Genomic DNA, 20302 nt, shown 5'->3' with positions numbered 1-20302 from the left:
AAAGCAGGGTAACTTTAACGTGGGGGGTGGGGCAGACACATAAACTTGATCGTTTAGAGCTTTTCCGTATTGCGAGGTGGATTACTTCCGTATGTCTGACATCCTCGCATATTCTGTTCATTTTGGGCCTGCGATCTTTGATTTGTGTAGCTGCAAAGAAAAAAAACAAGGAAGAACGGAACATGGTCAGTTCCTATTTGCGATGATAAAGTTACTGCCACAGAAAATAGGAAATGCTGTGCATAATGCATCCTGCTGAGTTAGAGTCTGCCCCCCACCGCCCCCAGGTCAGGAATGCTGTCCCCGGTAACGGAAGCAAGTCCTGCCAGAGGGGAACCTGCCTCACGGCTGCCCCGCAGCTCTCCCAGTTCCATTGGGATTGGGTGTCACTGCGGTGAGATGGTGGGCACCGGCTCCCGGTGGCCCGGCAGCAGAGCTGAGCTCTGATTAGGTTAGCCAGCCCCTTCCTCCTGACCCCGCCCAGGCCTCTATGGCCTCAGCCTCACCGCCGCGTCTGCCGGCCAAGGTCACTCGGTCATCCTACCCCGCCTGCCTCCGTGTTCACCTTGCGCGGTCACCTCTGTGGAAAGATGCAGATAGGAGACTGAAGAGACCTGTGGAGAAGTAAAATTACAAAGGAGATACTGGGACGGGAAGGCGCTCGCTCATCGGGAACTTGGCCGCTGTTCACGCTTCGTGTCTGAGCCTCGTTATTTCCAATGAAGGCAGGGCTTTCAGGCTTGAGTGGCTTCTCCTTGGGGTTGCGTGAGGGTAACCATAGCACCGGGATTTAAATTCCTGGGATACCTGGAGGCAGGTGAGGGGTATTGCACTTCCAATCAATGGCAGTGCCTTGATCTGTGAATGCCTTCATTTTTGTTACCCTTTTTAGTACAACGCTCCGTCTTCGCCTGCTGAATACATCCACCGGATTGGGAGAACCGCCCGGATTGGCTGCCATGGGAGCAGCCTGCTCATCTTGGCTCCTTCGGAGGCAGAATATGTCAACTCGTTGGCTTCTCACAAAATCAAGTGAGTCAGAAACCTGAACGCGGTTTCAGCTGATCTCACCTAATTAACTTTCTGTCGCTTTCTACAGTGGATGGGCCTTGTAAGCTGACGAAGAGCCATTAACCCTTGTGATCTCTAAATGGGTCCCAGAATAGCCAGTGGCGAACACTGAGCCCTTCACGCTGTCAGCACATGACAGTTTTCACTGCGTTGCCACACAAAGTCACGGAGCGATCTGTTGCGCTTGGTTTTTCTTTAAGATAGAGGTCCGTGTTTCCTATTCCTTTTCTGTACAATTCGTGTGCACAGCCCTCACAGCCAGCTTCCTGAAGACCTGCTTCGTTCAGTTTTCATTTTTGCGCACAACGTTCTGTGCCTCTAAAGGTGATGTGTCTTAGGAAAAAAAAAAAGAATGCTGGTGACTCATCACAGAGCCCGCCACCACCAGGAAGATGAACCCAGGGAGGAAATCTCTGGGGGCAGCTAAGGTGCCCGCGTAGCCTCGCAGCCGCCATGCCGTCACTCCAGTCGGGGCCCCCGCGGACCCAGACCTCGCTCTGGAAAGACCAGCAAAGTGAAGACGGAGAGCAGCGTCTCGACCTGGCCGAGCTGAGTATGAGGAAGGCAGAAGGAGCTCGCCTGGGCTGCAGAAACATGTTCCGAACGGCGTCCGGCACCTGAAATAACCAGTGCTAGTAACAGACTGCTAAAGGCGTGCGGTTTTTCACACGGGCCTGCTCTCGAGAATTTCTCCTGCTCGCGGAGCGTGGTTCGGAAGGCACGGGGACAGTCGTGCGCGTGTGCCCAGGAAGGTAGGGCACGACTCGTGCCACGTGCGGGAGCCCCGATGGCCACCCGAGTGCTGCTTGGAACCAGCGCCGTGACACCAGCCAAGCCCAAGGGCCTCCTGTCCCGGTGCTTTGCCTCACGCAGCCCCTCGTGTCATGGGAAGCAAGAGGACCGCGGTCTCTCGGTCTAAAGTACAGAGCTGGCAGGGTCCTTGCGTTCTGCATGTGCGTCGCAGCTCCCAGGCAGGCTGCCTGGGACCTGGCCTGGGGACCAAGTGCAGGCCACCCGCTCAGAGAGCTGCCTGGGGCCACCCCACCTGCAGAGCTCTCCCTGCTTCTCTCCCTCCCTCCCTTTCTTCCCTCCCTCCCCTCCCTCTCCTTCCTCCCGCCCTCCCTCCCTCCCTCCCTGTACCCTGGGCAGACCTAGTAGGACTCGGCAGTCTTGGGCCTGCTCGTGGGAACATCTGTGGGCTGGGGCGTCCTCAGGAAATGTACCTTGTGTACACCCTTCAGCGTTGGGGAGGCAGGAGCCTCATGGTGATTTCTAGTGGGCCCAACTAACACTCGTTTGGGTTTTCCTTTCGTTTAATGTCTCATCTTAAAACAATTCAGCCACCGAAAGAGTGGTTTTATTTGTTTCAGGAAGACCGCATATTTGATGTTACTTGTAAGAGGAATTCTGTCGGTCAGTTGGTCAGTCACGTTTCACCAGTAACAACTTCTCGGGCTGGATTCTGAGTGCCTGGGGCTTCAGGATGGCCAGCCGTTCTCTCCGGTGCTTTCCGGTCCTAGGGTGGCACGCCACTGGGCAGCTGTAGCCTGGAAGCAGGGGGTTGAATGAAAACCCACGGACGTAACCCCTTTTCCTGTGGTCTCTTACCCCGTTCTCACAGGCTGGGGACCTGTCACGGCACTGCCACTGTTTTCCTATAGCACAGGGACTTGTCGAGCCTCAGAACGCGTTTTCAGAGCTGTGTGCTGTCGTCCACGGGAGGACATATAGTCCCTTCACCTTGGCGGCCTCTTATCCCCTGGCTGCTTCCCCCCACCCTGTGTTCTAGACTTACAAGTTCACGCTCCCTGCGCCCTCTGTTCCTTCCTGTTCCTCCCTGTTCGCGGCTCCTGGATGTTTGCCTGCGCTCATTCACTTTGACGCAATAAGCTCGGAAAAGTGAGTGCCAACGGTCCTGCAGTCACGCGATAATTGTCCAGCCCGGAGTTACCCGCACAGATGCCCCTGCCCTCAGGTTTCCTTAACAAACGCATTCAGGCTGATGGCTCTGAAAGATTCAAATGAGAGCCTAAATTTAAAAAGGGAAAAGAGGAGCACTTGGGTGGCTCAGCTGGTTGAGCATGTGACTCTTGGTTTCGGTTCAGGTCACGACCTCACAGTTCATGAGATCGAGCCCCACGTCAGGCTCTGTGTCGACAGCGTGGAGCCTGTCGGGGTTCTCTCTCTGCCCCTCCTTCTCCCTCTCTCTTTCTCTCTCAAAAAATGAATAAATATTAAATTAAAACGGGAAAATCGGGGCGCCTGGGTGGCGCAGTCGGTTAAGCGTCCGACTTCAGCCAGGTCACGATCTCGCGGTCCGTGAGTTCGAGCCCCGCGTCAGGCTCTGGGCTGATGGCTCAGAGCCTGGAGCCTGTTTCCGATTCTGTGTCTCCCTCTCTCTGCCCCTCCCCCGTTCATGCTCTGTCTGTCTCTCTCTGTCCCCCAAAAAATAAATAAAAAACGTTGAAAAAAAAAAATTTTAAAAAAATAAAAAAAATAAAAAAACGGGAAAATCATAGCCACGTGTATTTTGAAGATATAAAAAGTACAGTCGTTCTCTGTGATGGTCTCATCTGGAAAAAACTGTGTCAGCAGCATTGGTGGGAAATCGGGCATCCCATGTTCACATTCAGGAGACCGCTCCGAGATTCCAGTGATTCGCGATATTTGGACTTGCAGGGGAAGTTCAGAAGCACGAAGACAGAAGTACCCAGAGGAAGAGGTTTGGGTCTCTCGTGGAGTGAACATCTACTCGAGGGGGAAAGAGCCCTGGAGGGGCCCGGCCTTGCTCGTTTCTGCCCTGAGAATGCACCTGCTGAAGCTTCTATACCTGAACCTGCTTTGTGGGCCTGATATAACCAACCCCAGCCCCCCCAAAATATCAGACCTAAGTTACAATGTTGCAGCCATGAATGATGCTTCCAGATTTGTGTCTGAGGAAGAGATCAATGTTGGGTATCTATATATAAGCTGTTTTGTACTTAATTCAAAAAATCACACCTAAGAAGAACTAATTACAAAGTGTGCTGTGGCAACAAGCAGACTTGAACCAAGAGTTACTCTGCTAAATATTCCAAAAAAAGAAAAAAACGAAACCAAAAAGAGAAGGAAGATGTGTGTATGTATTGTGCGTAAGAACCTGGGAGCCGGGCAGCCGGATGCTGGGAAGGCTGATGAATTACAGGGAAGATTCAAGAAGGCAGGCTGAGGCGCTCGGCAGCAAGGGCCATCACAACAAATTGCTGCCTGCCTTCAGACGCCGAGCACTGTGGACCTCGCCCTGACAGTGTAATTTAGCAGACGGGGCAGGAGACAGGCGCCCTGGGCCGCTGCCACCTCAGCCTGAATGCTCAGGACTTTGTTTCTGCATCCTTTGGAGTCCCTTGTATATGCCAATCTCTTAACCGATTTCCGCTTCCCTTTTAAACGCATTTCTAATGAAAGTCGTCATTGGTTTGTTAAAATGTAAATGCAAACTGTGTATCTCTTAGATCAGGCATAGGACAGGTCCCTGAATTTCTCTATCTTCTCGTGGTAAGGCGGGGCGGTTCAGATCTGCCGATAGAACCATAAACAAGCAGAGTAGATTTGCTTTGTTCCTCAGAAGCCACCCGATTTCTGAGAACAGGAGGAAGGCCCTTTTAAACTGTAAATCACTCCAGTTCTTTCTCTGCTGCCGTTCACTTGCGGTGACCGGCCCCCAGCACTGTCACAGGGACACACACGGCAGAGGGGTGCCCGGCCCGAGTGTCAGCCCAGACACGCCTCCTGGGAAACCGCGCCTCTCTGTGGTGTGTTTAGTTCTTTGTATCCCTGGCTCCAAGTGGCCTTATTCTTGGTTTCTTTCTCCCTGCTTCAGAATCTCACCCCGAGTCCTTCTGTTCCTTTTCCTCTCCTGAAGAAAACGAGTGATGCACAGAGGCAAGTCCGTCAAACAAAGAAAAAGCTAGGACCGTGCCGTGCTGTGCGTTCACCTCCAGATTCTCCCGCGTCAACAAGAGGCAAATTCAGTGGCCACGGCATTTCTCTCTCTCATGAAAAATACATTTTCTGTGAAATCACGAGCATTTTCCCCCAAACTCCTGCCCTCGCAGTACGTGCTCTGCCTCCTCGGGTTGACTCCTGCTGTAAAAAGATTTCACGGCTCCATGGGGCTGTGAGCTGGCAGCACAGGGGGGAGAGTGTGGAGGGGCGGGGGCTGGGGGTGTTCAGGGAAGCGGTGACACATTTCAGGTAGATCGCTGTCAGAGACGTGACATTTTCATTCATAGCTTTGTCAGCGTAACCTTTGGGGGAAAGGGGGAGAATTGTCTTCTCCCACCTGAGAGGTTGCCATTCATGTTTTAATTTGCTGTTACGTTAAAAAAAAAAAAAAAGAAACAACATACAAGGAAATCATTTATCTTTTTATGATCTGTTTTTCTCCCAGAACTCCTCCTTCCCCTTCCCCCCCCCCCCCCCCTCCCTGGGAAGTATGTTTTCAGCAACTCCTGTTTCTTCCTTAGGCTGTAGTACTTGATTGTGGGCTCACTTGCTGTGTTTGAACGCTGTGGCCCGCAGACTGGTGGAAGCGGAGCCTGGGCCGTGGGGCCGCGAGGCGGGTCGACCTCTTCTCCTGGCTCAGGCTGGCTTCTGTTCACAAGTGAGGCCCAGATTCTGAGCTCAGCCGTTTGCACACAGCTCTGCATGCGTCAGAGGTCCTCTGTTCCTCACCCCTTCATAACGAAGGTGTAAGAGGGTAGACAGACTTCTGGATCCGTGAGAAGAGAGTTCGGGGGCTGCGGTCACTTGTTGGCCTTCCCTGAGGAGTTGACCCCAACAGTTACGGACCTTTAGCCACACACTCCTCTCCCACCTCCGGCCTGGCCTTTTTTTTTTTTTTTTTTTTTTAAATATAAAACTAAAGGGACTATCTGCGTTGTTCTTTACTTTCTCATGTGCTCATGTCAAGGTGTAGTATATTAATAAGTAGGCCTGCTTTGTAGTGTTTGAGATTCATTAAGAAATAATGGTGGGATGCCCACAGAGGAGATCCTAAACGTAGCCTATTTGAAAGTCGCCAGAGAGGAGGAGAGTGTTGGGAATATGACCCCTCCTGTCCTTGTCACGTCCTAGAGGTTGCTGCCTTCCAAACTCCTGAAGGTTTAGGAAACTGAATTCCTTTCCGTGAAGGTGTAGTTTCTGTTTTACATTGAATTAGCTTGAGGATAGGCCAGTTTTGTGCATCGAGATTCCGGATGTTGCCGAAGGTAGCAAGGTTACCTTGACGTGCCCTTCCTTTTACAGCGTGTCTGAGATTCACGTGGAAGACATTTTGTCTGTTCTGACAAGGGACGGTTGTTTGAAAGGGAGCCGACGGGGACCTCAGGTGAGTGTCATTACTTACGATACTTGCGGTGAACAGACGCGACTCGCTTCTTGATTTGGGGTGGTGGGGCTGCTGTGTGTGGGATACTTAGGTCCTCTGTTGAGCAGACGTGTGTATCTCAGGGGCCACGAACGTTAGATGAGGCCACATCTTGATTGTGTTTTCTCCTCTCTGCTCCTGGACGCGTTTTCCGGTCTCATCCCGTTAACGGGGGACCGTCCATTCCGGAAGCCCGCAAGGCCGCAGCAGGCTCCCAGCGAGGAGGCCTCGTCCTGGCCCACAGTGAGTTTGGAGGCGGTGTTACCTGCTCGACCCTGGTGCCCCCATCCAGATTCTCAGCAAAGACAGCTGATTGACGCATCCACCCGTGACAGCACGGAAGAAACCGGTGTCTCTGTGTCTCCATGCAGACACACGTAGCGCATCCGTTTTTTAATGTGTGTGCCACACACAGAGGAAGAGCAAAGTTGAGGTCATCAAAAGGAGACATTGGTGTTATCCATGTGGTTCCACACGGGGACCCTGGGCACCGTATCCTGCGGCCCTCCTGTGACTTTCCCCCTACTAGGTGGCTGTTCCCCACTCCCACTCTAGCCCTGTACCCACTGTGTCACAGATAAGTGTGTGTCACGTCGCTGTATGTAGTTCTGTCTGTGAAACATTAGTGATTTGAATATTTTACATTTGTTTGTTTAAGTCTGAGTGTAGACTGGAAAATGAGACCAAATCAGGCTTAATTAAGAGTTTCTTTTATGCATCAAGAAGTGTCTTTATTTGGATCAATACTGTCCCTGGGGCTGGGACCTGGCTTGACTGGCCCTGACTTAAGCCCTCTTGTTCCAGAAAGAACCTAAGGAAATGTGTCAACAGAAAGGCAGGGAAACCGTCACAGCGTGTGTCCTGTGCCCGGGACTGTGCGACACTCTTCGTGGTTTGGTCCTGTTTAATCCTCCCAGCAGCCCCACCAGGTGGGTGCTCTCGTCCCACTTCCCAGATGAGGAGACTGAGGTCCGGAGGGGTGAAGAAACGTCCACAGGGACGCAGCCTCCGGTGCGGTGGAAGCAGGCAGCCTGACTTCAAAGCACGTGCTCTTTGCTTCCATTAATACAGACGAAACCACGGCAGTGGCAGCAGCTAGCTGTTAGTTAGGTAATGTCAGCCCTCGCTAGCCGAGACGTGGTCAACAGACGACACCACAGCAGATATCCCTGTAAACCAAAGAAGCAGGGAAAGACTCAGTTGATCAACAAGTTGTTTTAAACCATGTTTCGTTAGAAAACATCCCTGCCGCGCTAGACTTTGGAACATCCCATATTAATAGTTTGTTGTCAAGGGAACGGACCAGTCACCAAACAGACGCTCGTTGGTCCTGGCACGCTGCTGTTCTCCTGGAGCTACTGCAGATTCTAGGAAGGGTTTTTTCATGTTCCCTCAGACACTTCATTACGGCCCCAGGACCATGGGCAGTGTAGCAGAGGTTAAGGGCATGGCCTCAGGGTCCCCAGCTCTGGCTCTGGGCGAGACTGGACGTCCCTAAGCTGTGGTTTCTTCTTATGTAAAACAGATCATGTTAGCATTCTTGTTAAGGAGATTGGAGGACTGAGTAAGAAATAACCCGAGAACCCCGACACAGGCACTGAAGGGTGTTCATCGTCATCATCAGCTAGTAGCAGATGTAGAGTTCCAAGTCCAGACTCAGCGACACGAAACCCAGTGCTTGTTGCTGTGGCACCGGCGAACGTTAGCCTCTGCCTGCTGGCCAGAAGTAAGGGCAAGCGGTAAAGTTACAAAAAAGTTACAAAGAAAGTAAAGGTTCGGTCAGATCTCCTCTTACACCGTTTCTGGGACTGACTCTGTTGGTGTTTGTCCCTGAACCGAGCACACATTGTTCGGTCCAGGGAGAGCTGATCATCATGTGGGTCTGCAGAAGGAGCGTCTCCTGCGGATTCCGCCCCCCCACCGGGGAGGGAGCCAAGCAGCCGTGGTGCCCTCTGCTCTTCCCCGAGCGAGCCACGGCCGTTTCCCAGCCCCCGGCCTTCCAGGGCCTTGCGTATCTACTCCCACGGAAGCAGAGGCTTCCTTGGCACGAGGCCCGCCTTGAAGCCTTGCTCAAGGCGGGGGCTCGGGGACACTTCGTGTAGGGGCCGGGGCCCCAAGGCAGGCAGGCTTGGGTTCCAGACCGTGCTTCACGGCGGGTGGTTCTGCAACCAGAGTGCCCGTCACGTGGGTTGCTGTGAAGCTGACCTAAAACGAGGCGGGCGGCGCTCTGTATGCTTCTGGGCCGTGGCGGTTCATCCCAGCCCCAAGCTCCTGCCTTGATGGACGGGAACCAGTAGGATGTTTTTATGTTTTTAAGGAGTGGTGAGCTTTGTTTTTAAAAAGAAGAAACACTCGGTGAGGTGGGCTTTCACTGACCCCAAACTAACAGGTTAGCCTAGAAAACTAATCGTACTACAGGCCCCGGGTGCCGTGTCGATGAAAACCTGGCCTGTTTAATTAACCAAATTTAACTTCAATTCGAAGGCCAAAGGGAAACTCCGTGAAACTGACTCTATTACTAATTGTCAGATCTACAACCCGAAAGAGTGTTTTATGTGTGTGTGATCCGCGTGAGTAGTGAGAAGAATAAAGCTGATGCTGGATACAACTTTTAGTTCTGTTCCTCATAAGGAACACGGCGTGTTTTAATTGCTGTTCTCCATGTGGGCGGTTCCGTCTAGCCCATGAACCAGTGCCGGACAGATAAATGTGAGCTCGGTAAATAGGCCTTTTACACACATAGCCAGACACCTCACTGTAAGGCCTCTCTTCTCACTCGATTGAAGTCCATTGTAAATGTCCCTTTGGCACATACATTTTTGGGCTTCTGTGAACAGAAAGAGAGTGAGTGAAGCATCTGTAAAATGTATATTTCATATTTAGGTATATAAAATATATATAGCTACGTCTGGGTGTGCGAGTGTTCACCCACCTACAAAGAGAATAAATTTGATCTTTCAACTTTACTGGGAAGCACTCAGATGGTTCTAGGGAAGCATGAGGGTGAAACTCAGCTTGGCAATAAAGTGATTAAAACAGTCCTTCCGTTTAGTTTAAAAACACTTTAGAAGTTAGCAATGGGCATGTTTCCAAAAAAAAAAAAAGAAAGAAAGAAAGAAAAAGGCACCTCCCCTACCACTGCCACCACCTAAAACTTTTTACAACCACCACAAAAAATCCAGCCCAAGTATCTTCAACTCATGTGTTGCCTCTCGATAGGTATGAAATTTTCATCTTCAAAGTATGCGTACACCCAAACATGCTTTTTCTATGAGGTTTTTTTTTTTTGTTTTTTTGGTGGTTTTTTTTTTTTTTTTTTGTCCTATGAAATATGCCTGTAAACGGACCTTAGCAAGAGACTGGTGCAGGGTCAGGTATTCAAATGAGATCAGCAGCCCGCTCGCTCCGTCCTGGTGCTCAGTCCTTGCACTCAGCTGTTCTCTCCAGGGTCGGTAGGGCTTTACGGACCAAGGAATGCCGAGTGTGGGCCGTTGGAGACGTGTTTTCCTAAACTAGCCCCGGCCTGCTAGTCCCAGGTTAGCTTCATTAACCAGCACTGCGTCCGTGTGTCTTTGAGGGGTGGGTGTGCCTCCGGGCTTTGACCCGCTCTCATTACGGGAGTGTTTCACCTGTCGGGGCTGAGACGCTGGCGTGCACACAACTCTGCCCCTGCCTTCAGTTTAAATTTAGACCGTCCTCCCCAGAAGACAACTGAAAAACACCTCATTCTCAAGAGGGGTAATTTTAAAATAAAGTATTTCTGGAAGTGGAGGGGGTAGGGAGAGGAAGGCGTGCTTTTTCCTGAGTATATTATGTTTTCTGCCATTAACTTTTCCTTACATTTTACTGAAACTGACCTCATCATTTCAAACGTGTGAACCTAGTTTTATTGCCTTTTCTCCACCTATTTCACTTGTACACACATTATCTATGTGTGTGTATGTATTTTTTTTTTGGTTGGGAAGAAAAGATGCCTCATTTTGAAACCTAAAGGGGGAATAAGAAAAGCCCTTTGTAATATATTGCCATATTATCACTAAATCCCCTGACAGTTGTGACACAGAAGTAAGTCACCTGTCACTTAAGCTTGAGGTCTCTTTAATTTTCTCCTGGAATTCGCACCAGGCTGTCTTTAATTTGAGGCCTTTATTGGAATTCTGAAACCTCTCTGCCTCCCTGGCTCTCAGATCTATTCTGAGAGCTGTTACAGAGTGTATACAATAACCAACAGAGGGATTCGAGCGGGCTGGAGCTCTGTTTATCTAACACTCTAGAGGGATTTTTGTGCTTATTCGGGCCTGGCTGCCCGGCTTTCAATATCGCTTTGACAACCATTCTGCCCTTCTCATTAATTTTAAACAGTTAAAACACAGGAAAAAGAGGAAAAAGTTTTCATTATTAAAGTGCTTTACTTTTTAATAACAGAGGATTCTGTCCGCCAGGGGAAAGGGCATCCTCGCTAATTTCACATTCATATTAAAAAAAACACACACACACACAAGGAAGGTGACAGTTGCGTTGCTGAGGTGGCTTAACGAAAGGAGGGCAGCAAAAAAAGAAAAAAAAAAGTTTGCATTTCACATCAGTTAAGAGGGTAAAAAAAAAAATCCTTGTTAATGACAATAGCAAATGTCCACTTTCATAACACAGCTCCTGAGTGACTTTTCTCTTGACATTTGAGTGGATAAAACCCTTAGGGGGACCATGTACTGTGAAATCAGCTAGACTGTCATCAACTGAACAGGTAGCAGGAATGATTTGACTAAGCTCAAAACATTTTCAGGTTGTTAAGTCTCTATTAATACAGAGACGGATGCAGACCCAGAGAATGAGGCTTTTTCTCCTCTCCCCTTTGTTCTTCCTCTGGCAGCCTTAAAGGTGAGAGACTCAGGAGCCCCAGTTAGGCACGGTCGGCCTGAGGTCAGCCAGACACAGGCGCGAGCCCCTGTCCTCCACGGGGGTGAAGGGGAGCACAGACTGGCTGTTTTCTTGGTGACCCATGCCCGCAGTGGGTAGTGGTTACCGTAGAGGCTTTATAGAATCACTGGGACAGTCTGCGTCTTCCAGGAGACCTACTGGCCAAATTGAGTTGGAGAATCTTCGTTCTCTGGCCTCTCAGTTTCACATTCAGTGGAAAGCATTCATGTTTGTTTTAAGACGTAGGAGATGGGGGGGGGGGGGTGCGCCTGGCTGGCTCAGTCAGTGGAGTGTGTGACTCTTCATCTCGGGATCATGAGTTCGAGCGCCATATTGGGTGTGGAGCTTACTTTAAAAAAAAAAAAAAAAAAAAAGATACGGGAAACAAAAACCACTCAGTTTTAGGGGAATATAAAGAAAGGAAATCTTGGGGCGCCTGGGTGGCTCAGCCGGTTGAGCGTCCGCTTCGGCTCAGGTCATGATCTCACGGTTTGTGAGTTCGAGCCCCTCATCGGGCTCTGTGCTGTCAGATCAGAGCCTGGAGCCTGCTTTGAATTCTGTGTCCCCCTCTCTCTCTTCTCCTCCCCCACTCACACTCTGTCCCTGTCTCTCAAAAAATGAATAAGCGTTAAAAAAAAAATTAAAAATAAAAAGAAAGGAAATCTTTTCTCTGGGATTCTTGAAGAATGAAAAGGATATCATTTTTCTATTTTATTAACGTTTTCCATCCGTAGAACTTGAGTGTGTACAGATGTCGCTCCTGAAACCAGGACGGCCAGCTGCAGAGACCGAGTGGCCTTCTTGGAACGTGGTGTGAAGGGACGGCCCACTCCTCGATAGGTCCCTAGCAGCCAGCACAGTGGCACGGTGGTCCCAGGCTGAAAGAATGGATCCGAAACACAAGTCACAGCCTCCCTAGGAATGAGGGAGCATGCTCTGAAATTCAAGGATAGGCTAAATTTTAGGCAGGCCCCGGGGCAGGGGGGGGGCACTCCCGAGAGGCTGTTCCCTTGTTCCCCTGAGGAGGGAGAGGGAGGGGGAGGATTTAAGGCCTCCGTGAGACCCAAGTCCTGTGAAACCTACCCACCTGTCCACGTCCCATGATGTTTTACATGCCTGAATCGGACTCGGAAAATTCCAGAGGGTCTCCGGTAGGCTTTCATTTTGAACGTGAGTGACAAGAGGCCAGGAGGACCAGTCAGTAAACAAGTAAATAAGTAAATAGACCCGATCTGCTCCCTCACAAAGCTGTCTTCATCTTTGCTTGACTTTAACATCTTTATAGCTCCCGTTTTTCCTCTAGTAATATTGAAAGGATTACCCTTGTTGGCCCCTCGGTGGTTACCGAGTGATTTTACTGTTATTAAATCTATTATAAAGTGCTTCATTATTCCTGACTCTGACTCTGTCTCTTCTTTAATCCTTCCGCCACCCTCCCAGAAATCCCGTGCCGCTGGCCCCCAGGAAATCCGACAGCGAGCCACGGTCTTGCAGACGGTATTTGAAGATTACGTGCACTCCAGTGAGAGGCGGGTCTCCTGGGCAAAGAAAGGTGCGTGGATTTCGTAGGTCCTTGTGGATGGAAAGCCCTCAGAGCTCCGTCCCCACCTCCACCTGCGCACCGCCAACGGGCTGAGAGGCCAACCGGTGGGCGGTGGGGGGGGATGTCTCTGCTCACCAGCTAAAGCCTTCAGCCTCATTCTGCAGGGTCTGGACGCAGGCGTGGAAGGCTTGAAAGTGATATTAAACGTTCACTTCATCCTTCCCCATGTTTTGCACAAATGAGGCTTTATCTTGGCTTACGTAGAACGAGAACTTTGACCCATGGATCTCAGGGATCCATTTTTCTCTTTGAAAACTGAAGAGATGTGACCGCGTCAGAGACTGTTGTAGAGATGGAAATTAGGGATGAAGGTAAGGACTGGAGGCATCAGACCCGAGCAGTCTCTGTTTGGAAGTACAAAGGAAAGTGAGAAAGAACAGTGCTGAAGAAAGCCCATAGACCTTGAACCCAATTCCTAGGAAATTTACAAAAGACTCAGGTACTTATTTAATATCCAGGCCCTTTATAGGATAAGTTGGCACCTGGGATCACCAGGCATTAGTGGGGACTCAGTAGTTCACTGGAGAACACTGAGAGAGCGCAGGGGGAAGGGTCTTAGAACAGCTGGATGTTTCCTATGGCAGGAAGTCGCGTGTCGTGGCTGGTGATGGTCTTGTGTGTGTGAATGAGACGCAGTCCACGTTGGAGGCCCCTCACTTCTTTTTGATAGTTACTTGCTGTTTTGAGAAGGATGCCAGGCTGTCTTGCCAGTGTGTAAACTCTAGAGCATCATCTTTTTCCTTTTATGAATTGAGATTTTTTTTATTTCAAATTTTTTTTTAATGTTGGTTTTTGAGAGAGAGAAAAAGAAAGCATGAGCGGGAGAGGGGCAGAGAGAGAGGGAGACACAGAATCGGAAGCAGGCTCCAGGCTCCGAGCCATCAGCAGAGAGCTTGACGTGGGGCTTGAACTCACGAACCGTGAGGTCATGACCTGAGCAGAAGTCAGATGCTAAACTTCACTGAACCACCCAGGTGCCCCAGTTGAAATTTTTAAAAAATCCTTTATTTAACAAATACTTATTGAACTGGGCACCGTTCTAGGTGCTTGGGATACATCAGGAGTCAAAGCAGATGGAAAACCTTTCTAACATTCTAGGTGGGGCACAGATAATGAGCATAGTTAAAATAGTCTTTTAAAGGGTGTTAAGAACTGTGGGAAAAACAAGGGTAAGAGAAGTGAAGGGGTTTCTGGGCAGACTGCGTTTTACATGGAGGGTCAGCGTGAGCCCTGCTGTGAGGGCAACATGAGCAAGTTGAGGGTCACCAGCTGCTGCGACAGAAAGGGCATTCCCAGAGAGGGCTCGGAGGTGGGGGGGTGGGGGGGGGGGAGTGGGTGCAGTGTGTCCACAGGAAGGAAGGGAGGGCTGGCATAGCAGAGGCAGGCTTCGAAGCTGTCGAGGGCTTTGGGGTCCCCTGAGTGCAATGGGAGCCATTGCAGGACTTGGAGCAGAGATGTGGCGTGGTCTTCAGGGGTCGGAAGAGATGGCCTATGTGAGAATAGAATCTGGGGGGCAAGGGTGAATGCTGGGGGACTGGTTACAGACAGCCTTGGCCATCAGGAAATAGATGACAAGAATGGGCTAGTCAGCAAACGGTTTTGAGTGCCTGCCATATACCTTGGCACATCACGAAAGCAGCCCTTGGCTGTTGCCCCCACACTGGACCAAATGAGAACGACACAGGGGAAAAGATGAAGTCCCAGCGGTGGCCCCGTCGCCGCTGCTCCGTAGGTAGCGTGCGTCCTGCTGGACTGGTTTCTAACAGCAGGCTGTCCTGACATTTCCCGAAAGTGAATTCAACAATTCCTGAGGGTTTTCCTAAGAACCTGCCTTCAGTGAAGTACTGGCACGTGTCTCCCGAGAGGAACGGATGGCTTGTCACAGTGTAACTGGAGATCGGTCGTTTGTTGACAGGCGAGGTGAGCTTGCTGGGTGGTGCACGTCCAGCTGTGGCGCCGCGGAATTTCTGGCTTCGTAGCGCATCGCGATGAAAAGCAAGAAAGCCCCCCGTCCTCTTCACCTTTGGTTTTGACGCCAGAGGTGGTTGAGGTGTCTCACTCTAGTGAGACTACGGCCTTCTTAAGGTGTCTGGGTCACCGAAGTAAGGCTGTCGTGGCGTCCTTGGAGAGCGTGGTGACCACTGAAGTCGTTAATACCAAGAAACAAGCAGAGCTCCTGGTTTTCTGTCTTTTTTGTCCTAGTATCACTTTTATTTTTTTTATTTCTACTTACTAAACATGACATGAGACAGAACATGCAAGTGGGGGGAGGAGCAGAGAGAGAGAATCCCAAGCAGGCTCCACGCTCAGCACGGAGTCCGACGCGGGGCTCGATGCCACAACCCTGGGATCATGACCTGGGCTGAAATCAAGAGTCGGACGCTCGACCGACTGAGCCACCCGGGTGCCCTACTTGCCTTCCTTTTAAAGGGTACCTGAACGGGGCCACTCTGCAATGTTTAGGTACCAAGAAGGAAATAAACCTGCATTTCTCTTCTCTGCTAATTGATTGCCACGTCAGATTGGTGGTGGTCTGGGAGGAAAGTGCCCTGTTCTAGATCTCGATGTCTCCACGCTTTGCTCCCCTGGTGCTTAGCATGGTGAGTTCTGGAGGTCTGGGGGGGGGGGGGGGGGGGGGTGCGTACACGCACTTGCTACAGCAGAGGTGTTCAGTTCACAAGGGGACAGCGACCGCACCCCGGAAGTCGAAACTGTCTTCTGCATTTCGTCTGCATATGCAGATTCCCCACTGCTGACTTGCCTCCGTTTTATTTCAGAACCCACCTCATGAATAATTAACAAAGCAGCTGGTTTTTGCCTTTATGGCAGAAAAGTAGTTGGAAACTGGGCCAAGTATGCATTTGTCTTCCTGTTGCATTTTCTGGCCCAGTCATTGTTAATAACCAGCATTTAATTGTTGTTAGTTTCCAGCAGCAGTCGCCCCTTTTTACTCTCATTTCTTTCCTTTCTTTCTTTTTTTTTCCTTTTAGTTTATTTATTCTGAGAGACAGCACGCGCAGAAGGGGCAGCAGAGAGAGAGAGAGAGAGAGAGAGAGAGAGAGAGAGAATCCCAAGTAGGCTCCATGCTGCCAGCGCAGAGCCCAACACAGGGCTTGAACCCACAAACCATGAGATCACGACTTGAGCCAAAACCAAGTCAGATGCTTAACTGACCGAACCACCCAGGCACCCCTTTTCCCTCATTTCTTGCCTCTGTTAGCTAGAGATCCCAGTGGTTAAAAACTGGTTTGAACTTGGGGCGCCTGAGTGGCTCAAGCGGTTAAGCGTCCGACTTTGGCTCAGGTCACCATCTCACAGTCTGTGAGTTCGAGCCCCGCGTCGGGCTCTGTGCTGACGGCTCAGAGCCTGGAGCCTGCTTTGGGTTCGGTGTCTCCCTCTCTCTCTGCCCCTCCCCTGCTCACGCTCTGACTCTCTCTGACTTCCAATAATAAATAAACATTTTTAAAAAATTAAAAAAAAAAACTGGTTTGAACTCGAGACTCCCGAACAAAAGTTTTGGAAACTGGGGTCCTTTCCACACGGAAGATGGCTTTCCTGTGGTGGCCCTTCAGCCTCAGGTCTCCCCGAAGAGCAGGGACCACGTGCGGAGGAGCCGTGCCTGGCTTGCGGGGCTGTTGCTTAGAGTCCAGAAAACCCAAACCACCGATGACAGATCAGCCGCTCCCTCAGTGCAGTCCCAGGTAGGCAGGTACTCAACCGAGTGTGCCTTTACCCCGTACAGATGTGTGTTCTTCTGGGGGCAGGGCCGAGGTTCCCTCCCAGGGCCGAGGAAGAGTCTCCCTCCTTCCTACCTCCTTGATCCTAAGTATCATCCATAAGATACTACTGTTCTTGGTCAGATGTCCAAGAATAAATCTGGTTTTATGAACAAGGATGAGGTGTCCACGTGGGGTATTTTAAAATAGGTTTCCCTTAATGCATCTCCCTTACGGCTGTGAGATAGGAGCCCGCGACTACGGAGCGCATGCTGTAAGTGGCCACGCCTTCTTTCGCCATCTCAAGCAAATGCCTTCTTTCTCTGCTCTCCACTCCTCCGGGTCCCACAGCCCCCACTTCCGCCACCCGTCCTCGACACCGCCCCTCGGCAGGGTCTGCAAACAGCTTCGGCTGCTCCTGAAATTCCTGCTTCTCTGAATCATCAAAACGTGGGAGTCCATTCAAGGATGTGAGGACAGCCCAGTATCGTTGTCCCCAGTGAGACAGCCTTAAGGACAGGCAGGGTTGGTAAACATATGCAGTGTGAAATGCTGCCTGAGCGCTTGTGGAGGGAGAAGACACGTCTGCGGTTTCTTGGAAAACTTGTTAGCTGGGCGCCCACGTCTCTGAGACAGAGGCTGTCCCTCCTTGGCTCCTCGGATTGGTGCGGGAATGGGAGGTTGATCTGCCCAAGTGGGACAGTGGTGGTCAGGAGGAGGCCTGGGCCAGCGTTCGGGGGACTGAGATTGTAAAAGTGCGAACTCTTTGGCTTGGCCTGACTTGGCATGGTTTCGGTCTGTTTTTTTTAGAGGAGAGTAAATACGGAGGGTCTGGAAAGAAAGGGGTGTAGAGAAGAGGTGTAGAGCATCTCCTGGGCGGTAGCCGAGCGGCTTTCTTGAGACTGGAGTGTGTAGCTCCGTGTCTGGAACCTGGTGTCAGAACCTCCGAACAGCGCAGACCATTTGAAGTGCTAGAGATTTCCCTTGGAAAAGCTGGTCCCCGGTTATTAAAAAGGGGAAGCAGGCACAGATTTCAGAGAGGGGTGCAGACAAGTTGCCTTGGTTATTATTTCTCATCGATTGGGAAAAGGAGTTCACTTTACTCAGTAAATAGAGCTTTGATGGATTCCCAGGATCCTTCCAGCAGCTGATCTGCTAAAATGACACTTTTTATTACTGTTCATAAACGCCAATCTCCAGGTGCTGCTGGGATATTACGTCTAAGCTGTGGGCAAACTTGCCAGTCCAGTGGCTCAACAAGCAAGGGCGAGAGAGGCTGGTATTTAGCGCCTGCTCCTCCGTGAGATGCGCGGCGCTGGACTCTGGCTTGGCCGCCGGAAGAGCCGGTATTGGGGTCTTTTCAGAGCCGTCCCCTCCTGCCCTGTTGGAGTGAGGAGAGGTAGACACTTGATTTTCACCGGAATTGCGGTGTATTTGAGGGGAGCTGGGTGGAGGGACAGCTTTCTTTTCTCAGAGGAACGCCGAAAAAAGGTGGAGCCAGGGCTCCAGGCTCCTGGGAACCACATCTGCCTTTTTTCCAGCCAGTGCTGACTCTAGAACAGGGGCCTTTTTCTCAACTTTAAAACAGGGCTGAAACTTTCACGAAGGTGTGTCTGGGGACATCTCTAAATTGTTGGCAGTTCTCAAGGAATGAACTGTTTTGTGGGCTCTTTTAGAAACTTAATAACTGCCTTTCTCCTTTTTAAAACTGTTTTCATTTCCTTTTTTTTTTTTTTCTTTAAAGTTTATTTTGAGAGAGAGTTTGCGCGTGCACAGGGGAGGGGCAGAGAGAGAGAGGGAGAGAGAGAAAATCCCAAGCAGGCTTCGCACTGTCAGCACAGAACCCGACACGGGGCTCAAACACAAACTGTGAGATCATGACCTGAGCCGAAACTAAGAGTCAGACGCTCGATGGACTGAGCCACCCAGGCACCCAGCGTTTCCTTATTTATGCATTTTTCAAATGGGTAAGAAGCCCTTTAGCAGTCAATATCGGGTACTTTGGAATGAATTTGGTTTTAAAATCCCAGGAGTACAGGAAGAAGAGTCACCCCTCTGGATAGGGGCCCTGGAGGCGGGGCTTGTGGTGTGAACATTTATAGCAGGAGTAACAGACTGTGATGGGAAGCACAATAAACCCATGGGAACCTTTTGAATTGTATAACATTTACATGTGTTAGCAATTGAAAAAATAAATTGAATTAGGAAAATTTTTTCTTAATATAAAAGTCTGATGATTTCATTTTTCGTGAGAAAATACCACATTGATCATGTCTTAGTTTCTTCACTCATTCTGTCTTTCGTTTCTATGACAAACACTGACCAGCTGCCTGCTGCCGTGTCCCAGCTGCTATGCAAGGCCCAAGACCATAGTGAGGAGAAAAGAGGGCCGCTGCCCTCTAGGGTTCTTGCACACTACACAGTAAAATCTGAAATTCTATTGGGTTTACTCAAGTGATACTTGTGTCCTGTAGATTTTTTTTTTTTTTTTTTTTTTTTTTTTTTGATGAATTAAAAAGAAAATACACCAGGATAGATTTAGGTGGTTCATTATGTTGTACTGTCCTGACTGTCTCAGGGTGCCTGGCAAGATAAAGTGCGTAGGACAGCCATTAGGCCCGGGCGCTTCGAGACCCCATCCTGACGGCCTCCCTCACCCTCCTCTTCCTCCCAGCTCTGCAGTCCTTCATTCGAGCCTATGCAACCTACCCCCGGGAGCTGAAGCACATCTTCCACGTCCGATCGTTGCACCTTGGTCATGTGGCTAAGAGCTTTGGGCTGAGAGATGCCCCCCAAAATCTTGGGGTCTCGGCTGTAAAGAGAAGAAAAGGAAACCTGAACAGGTAAGATGAGTTGAACTTGCCCTGGGACAGATGGCTGGAAGTGAGGTGGGTTTGGAGAGCGCTGTGCACACAACAGCAGGGCGGTGGTGGGACAGGCTGCTGCATGATGGGTGCAAACTTCCATCTTTGGGTTTTGTGCTGAATCATCACCCGTGTCCGCCCCTCTCGCAGTGTGATAAGTGCTTGGAATGAGAGGAAAAATACTTAATCTGAATGTTTTTAAGGCACCTGCAAAAATGCAATGGTGTCTCCTGTCAGGTCCAGATGGTGGTGGGGTTTATTGGGGCAGCAAGACAAACCTGTTGGTTGGGTTGCCTCCACTGCCCACCAGCAGAGTAACGTGGGGCCTTGCTGGAGTCGGAGCTTCAGATGTGCTGTGGTTCACCCTGGACAGCCCCCCAGGACTTGTACGAAAACTTCTGGTGTGTTCTGTGAAATCAGTTTGGTCCTGTCCTGGGGAGGCGGGAGGGGCTGCGTGGGGACTCACTGCACCGGTCGCTCTCCTTGGTGCTGACACGTGCGTCTGGTACCAAGTGCCCGCAGAGGGCAGAGGCCGGTGCGAGCGTGAGACTCTCACCCTCCCTCAAAGGCACATGGTGAACTGTCCAGAGGTCCTAGTGAGAGTGAAGAGCGCTGCCCTGCAGGTGGGAGGCTGGGCTCTGGGTCCACCTCCACAGTTCCAGGAGGTCCTGAGATGATTCCCCTCAGCAAAAGACATTTGTAAAAGGACCCAGCCCCTTTGCAG

At 50.5% G+C, this 20302-nt stretch overlaps 1 protein-coding gene across 4 annotated transcripts in view; it reads left to right on the top strand.

The window, feature by feature from the left end:
- Positions 1 to 20302, top strand: part of DDX31 (DEAD-box helicase 31) — a 72792-nt gene that overhangs the window by 35953 nt on the left and 16537 nt on the right. The window contains exons 16-20 of one of the 4 annotated variants that reach the window (XM_078436314.2): positions 893 to 1032; positions 6358 to 6439; positions 8073 to 8204; positions 12836 to 12947; positions 19389 to 19557. In XM_078436314.2, coding sequence (XP_078292440.2) covers positions 893 to 1032; positions 6358 to 6439; positions 8073 to 8204; positions 12836 to 12947; positions 19389 to 19557 — 635 coding nt within the window. Of the gene's footprint in view, positions 1 to 892; positions 1033 to 6357; positions 6440 to 7282; positions 7408 to 8072; positions 8205 to 12835; positions 12948 to 19388; positions 19558 to 20302 lie in introns of those variants that run through there. The other 3 variants (XM_078436315.2, XM_078436313.2, XM_078436316.2) reach the window with 3 other exon arrangements.

The sequence above is a fragment of the Panthera onca genome, chromosome D4 (genome assembly GCF_046562875.1).
Source record: "Panthera onca isolate mPanOnc1 chromosome D4, mPanOnc1 haplotype 2, whole genome shotgun sequence".
In the NCBI taxonomy this organism is placed as follows: domain Eukaryota; kingdom Metazoa; phylum Chordata; class Mammalia; order Carnivora; family Felidae; genus Panthera; species Panthera onca.
This window is presented reverse-complemented; position numbering and strand designations above follow the sequence as displayed.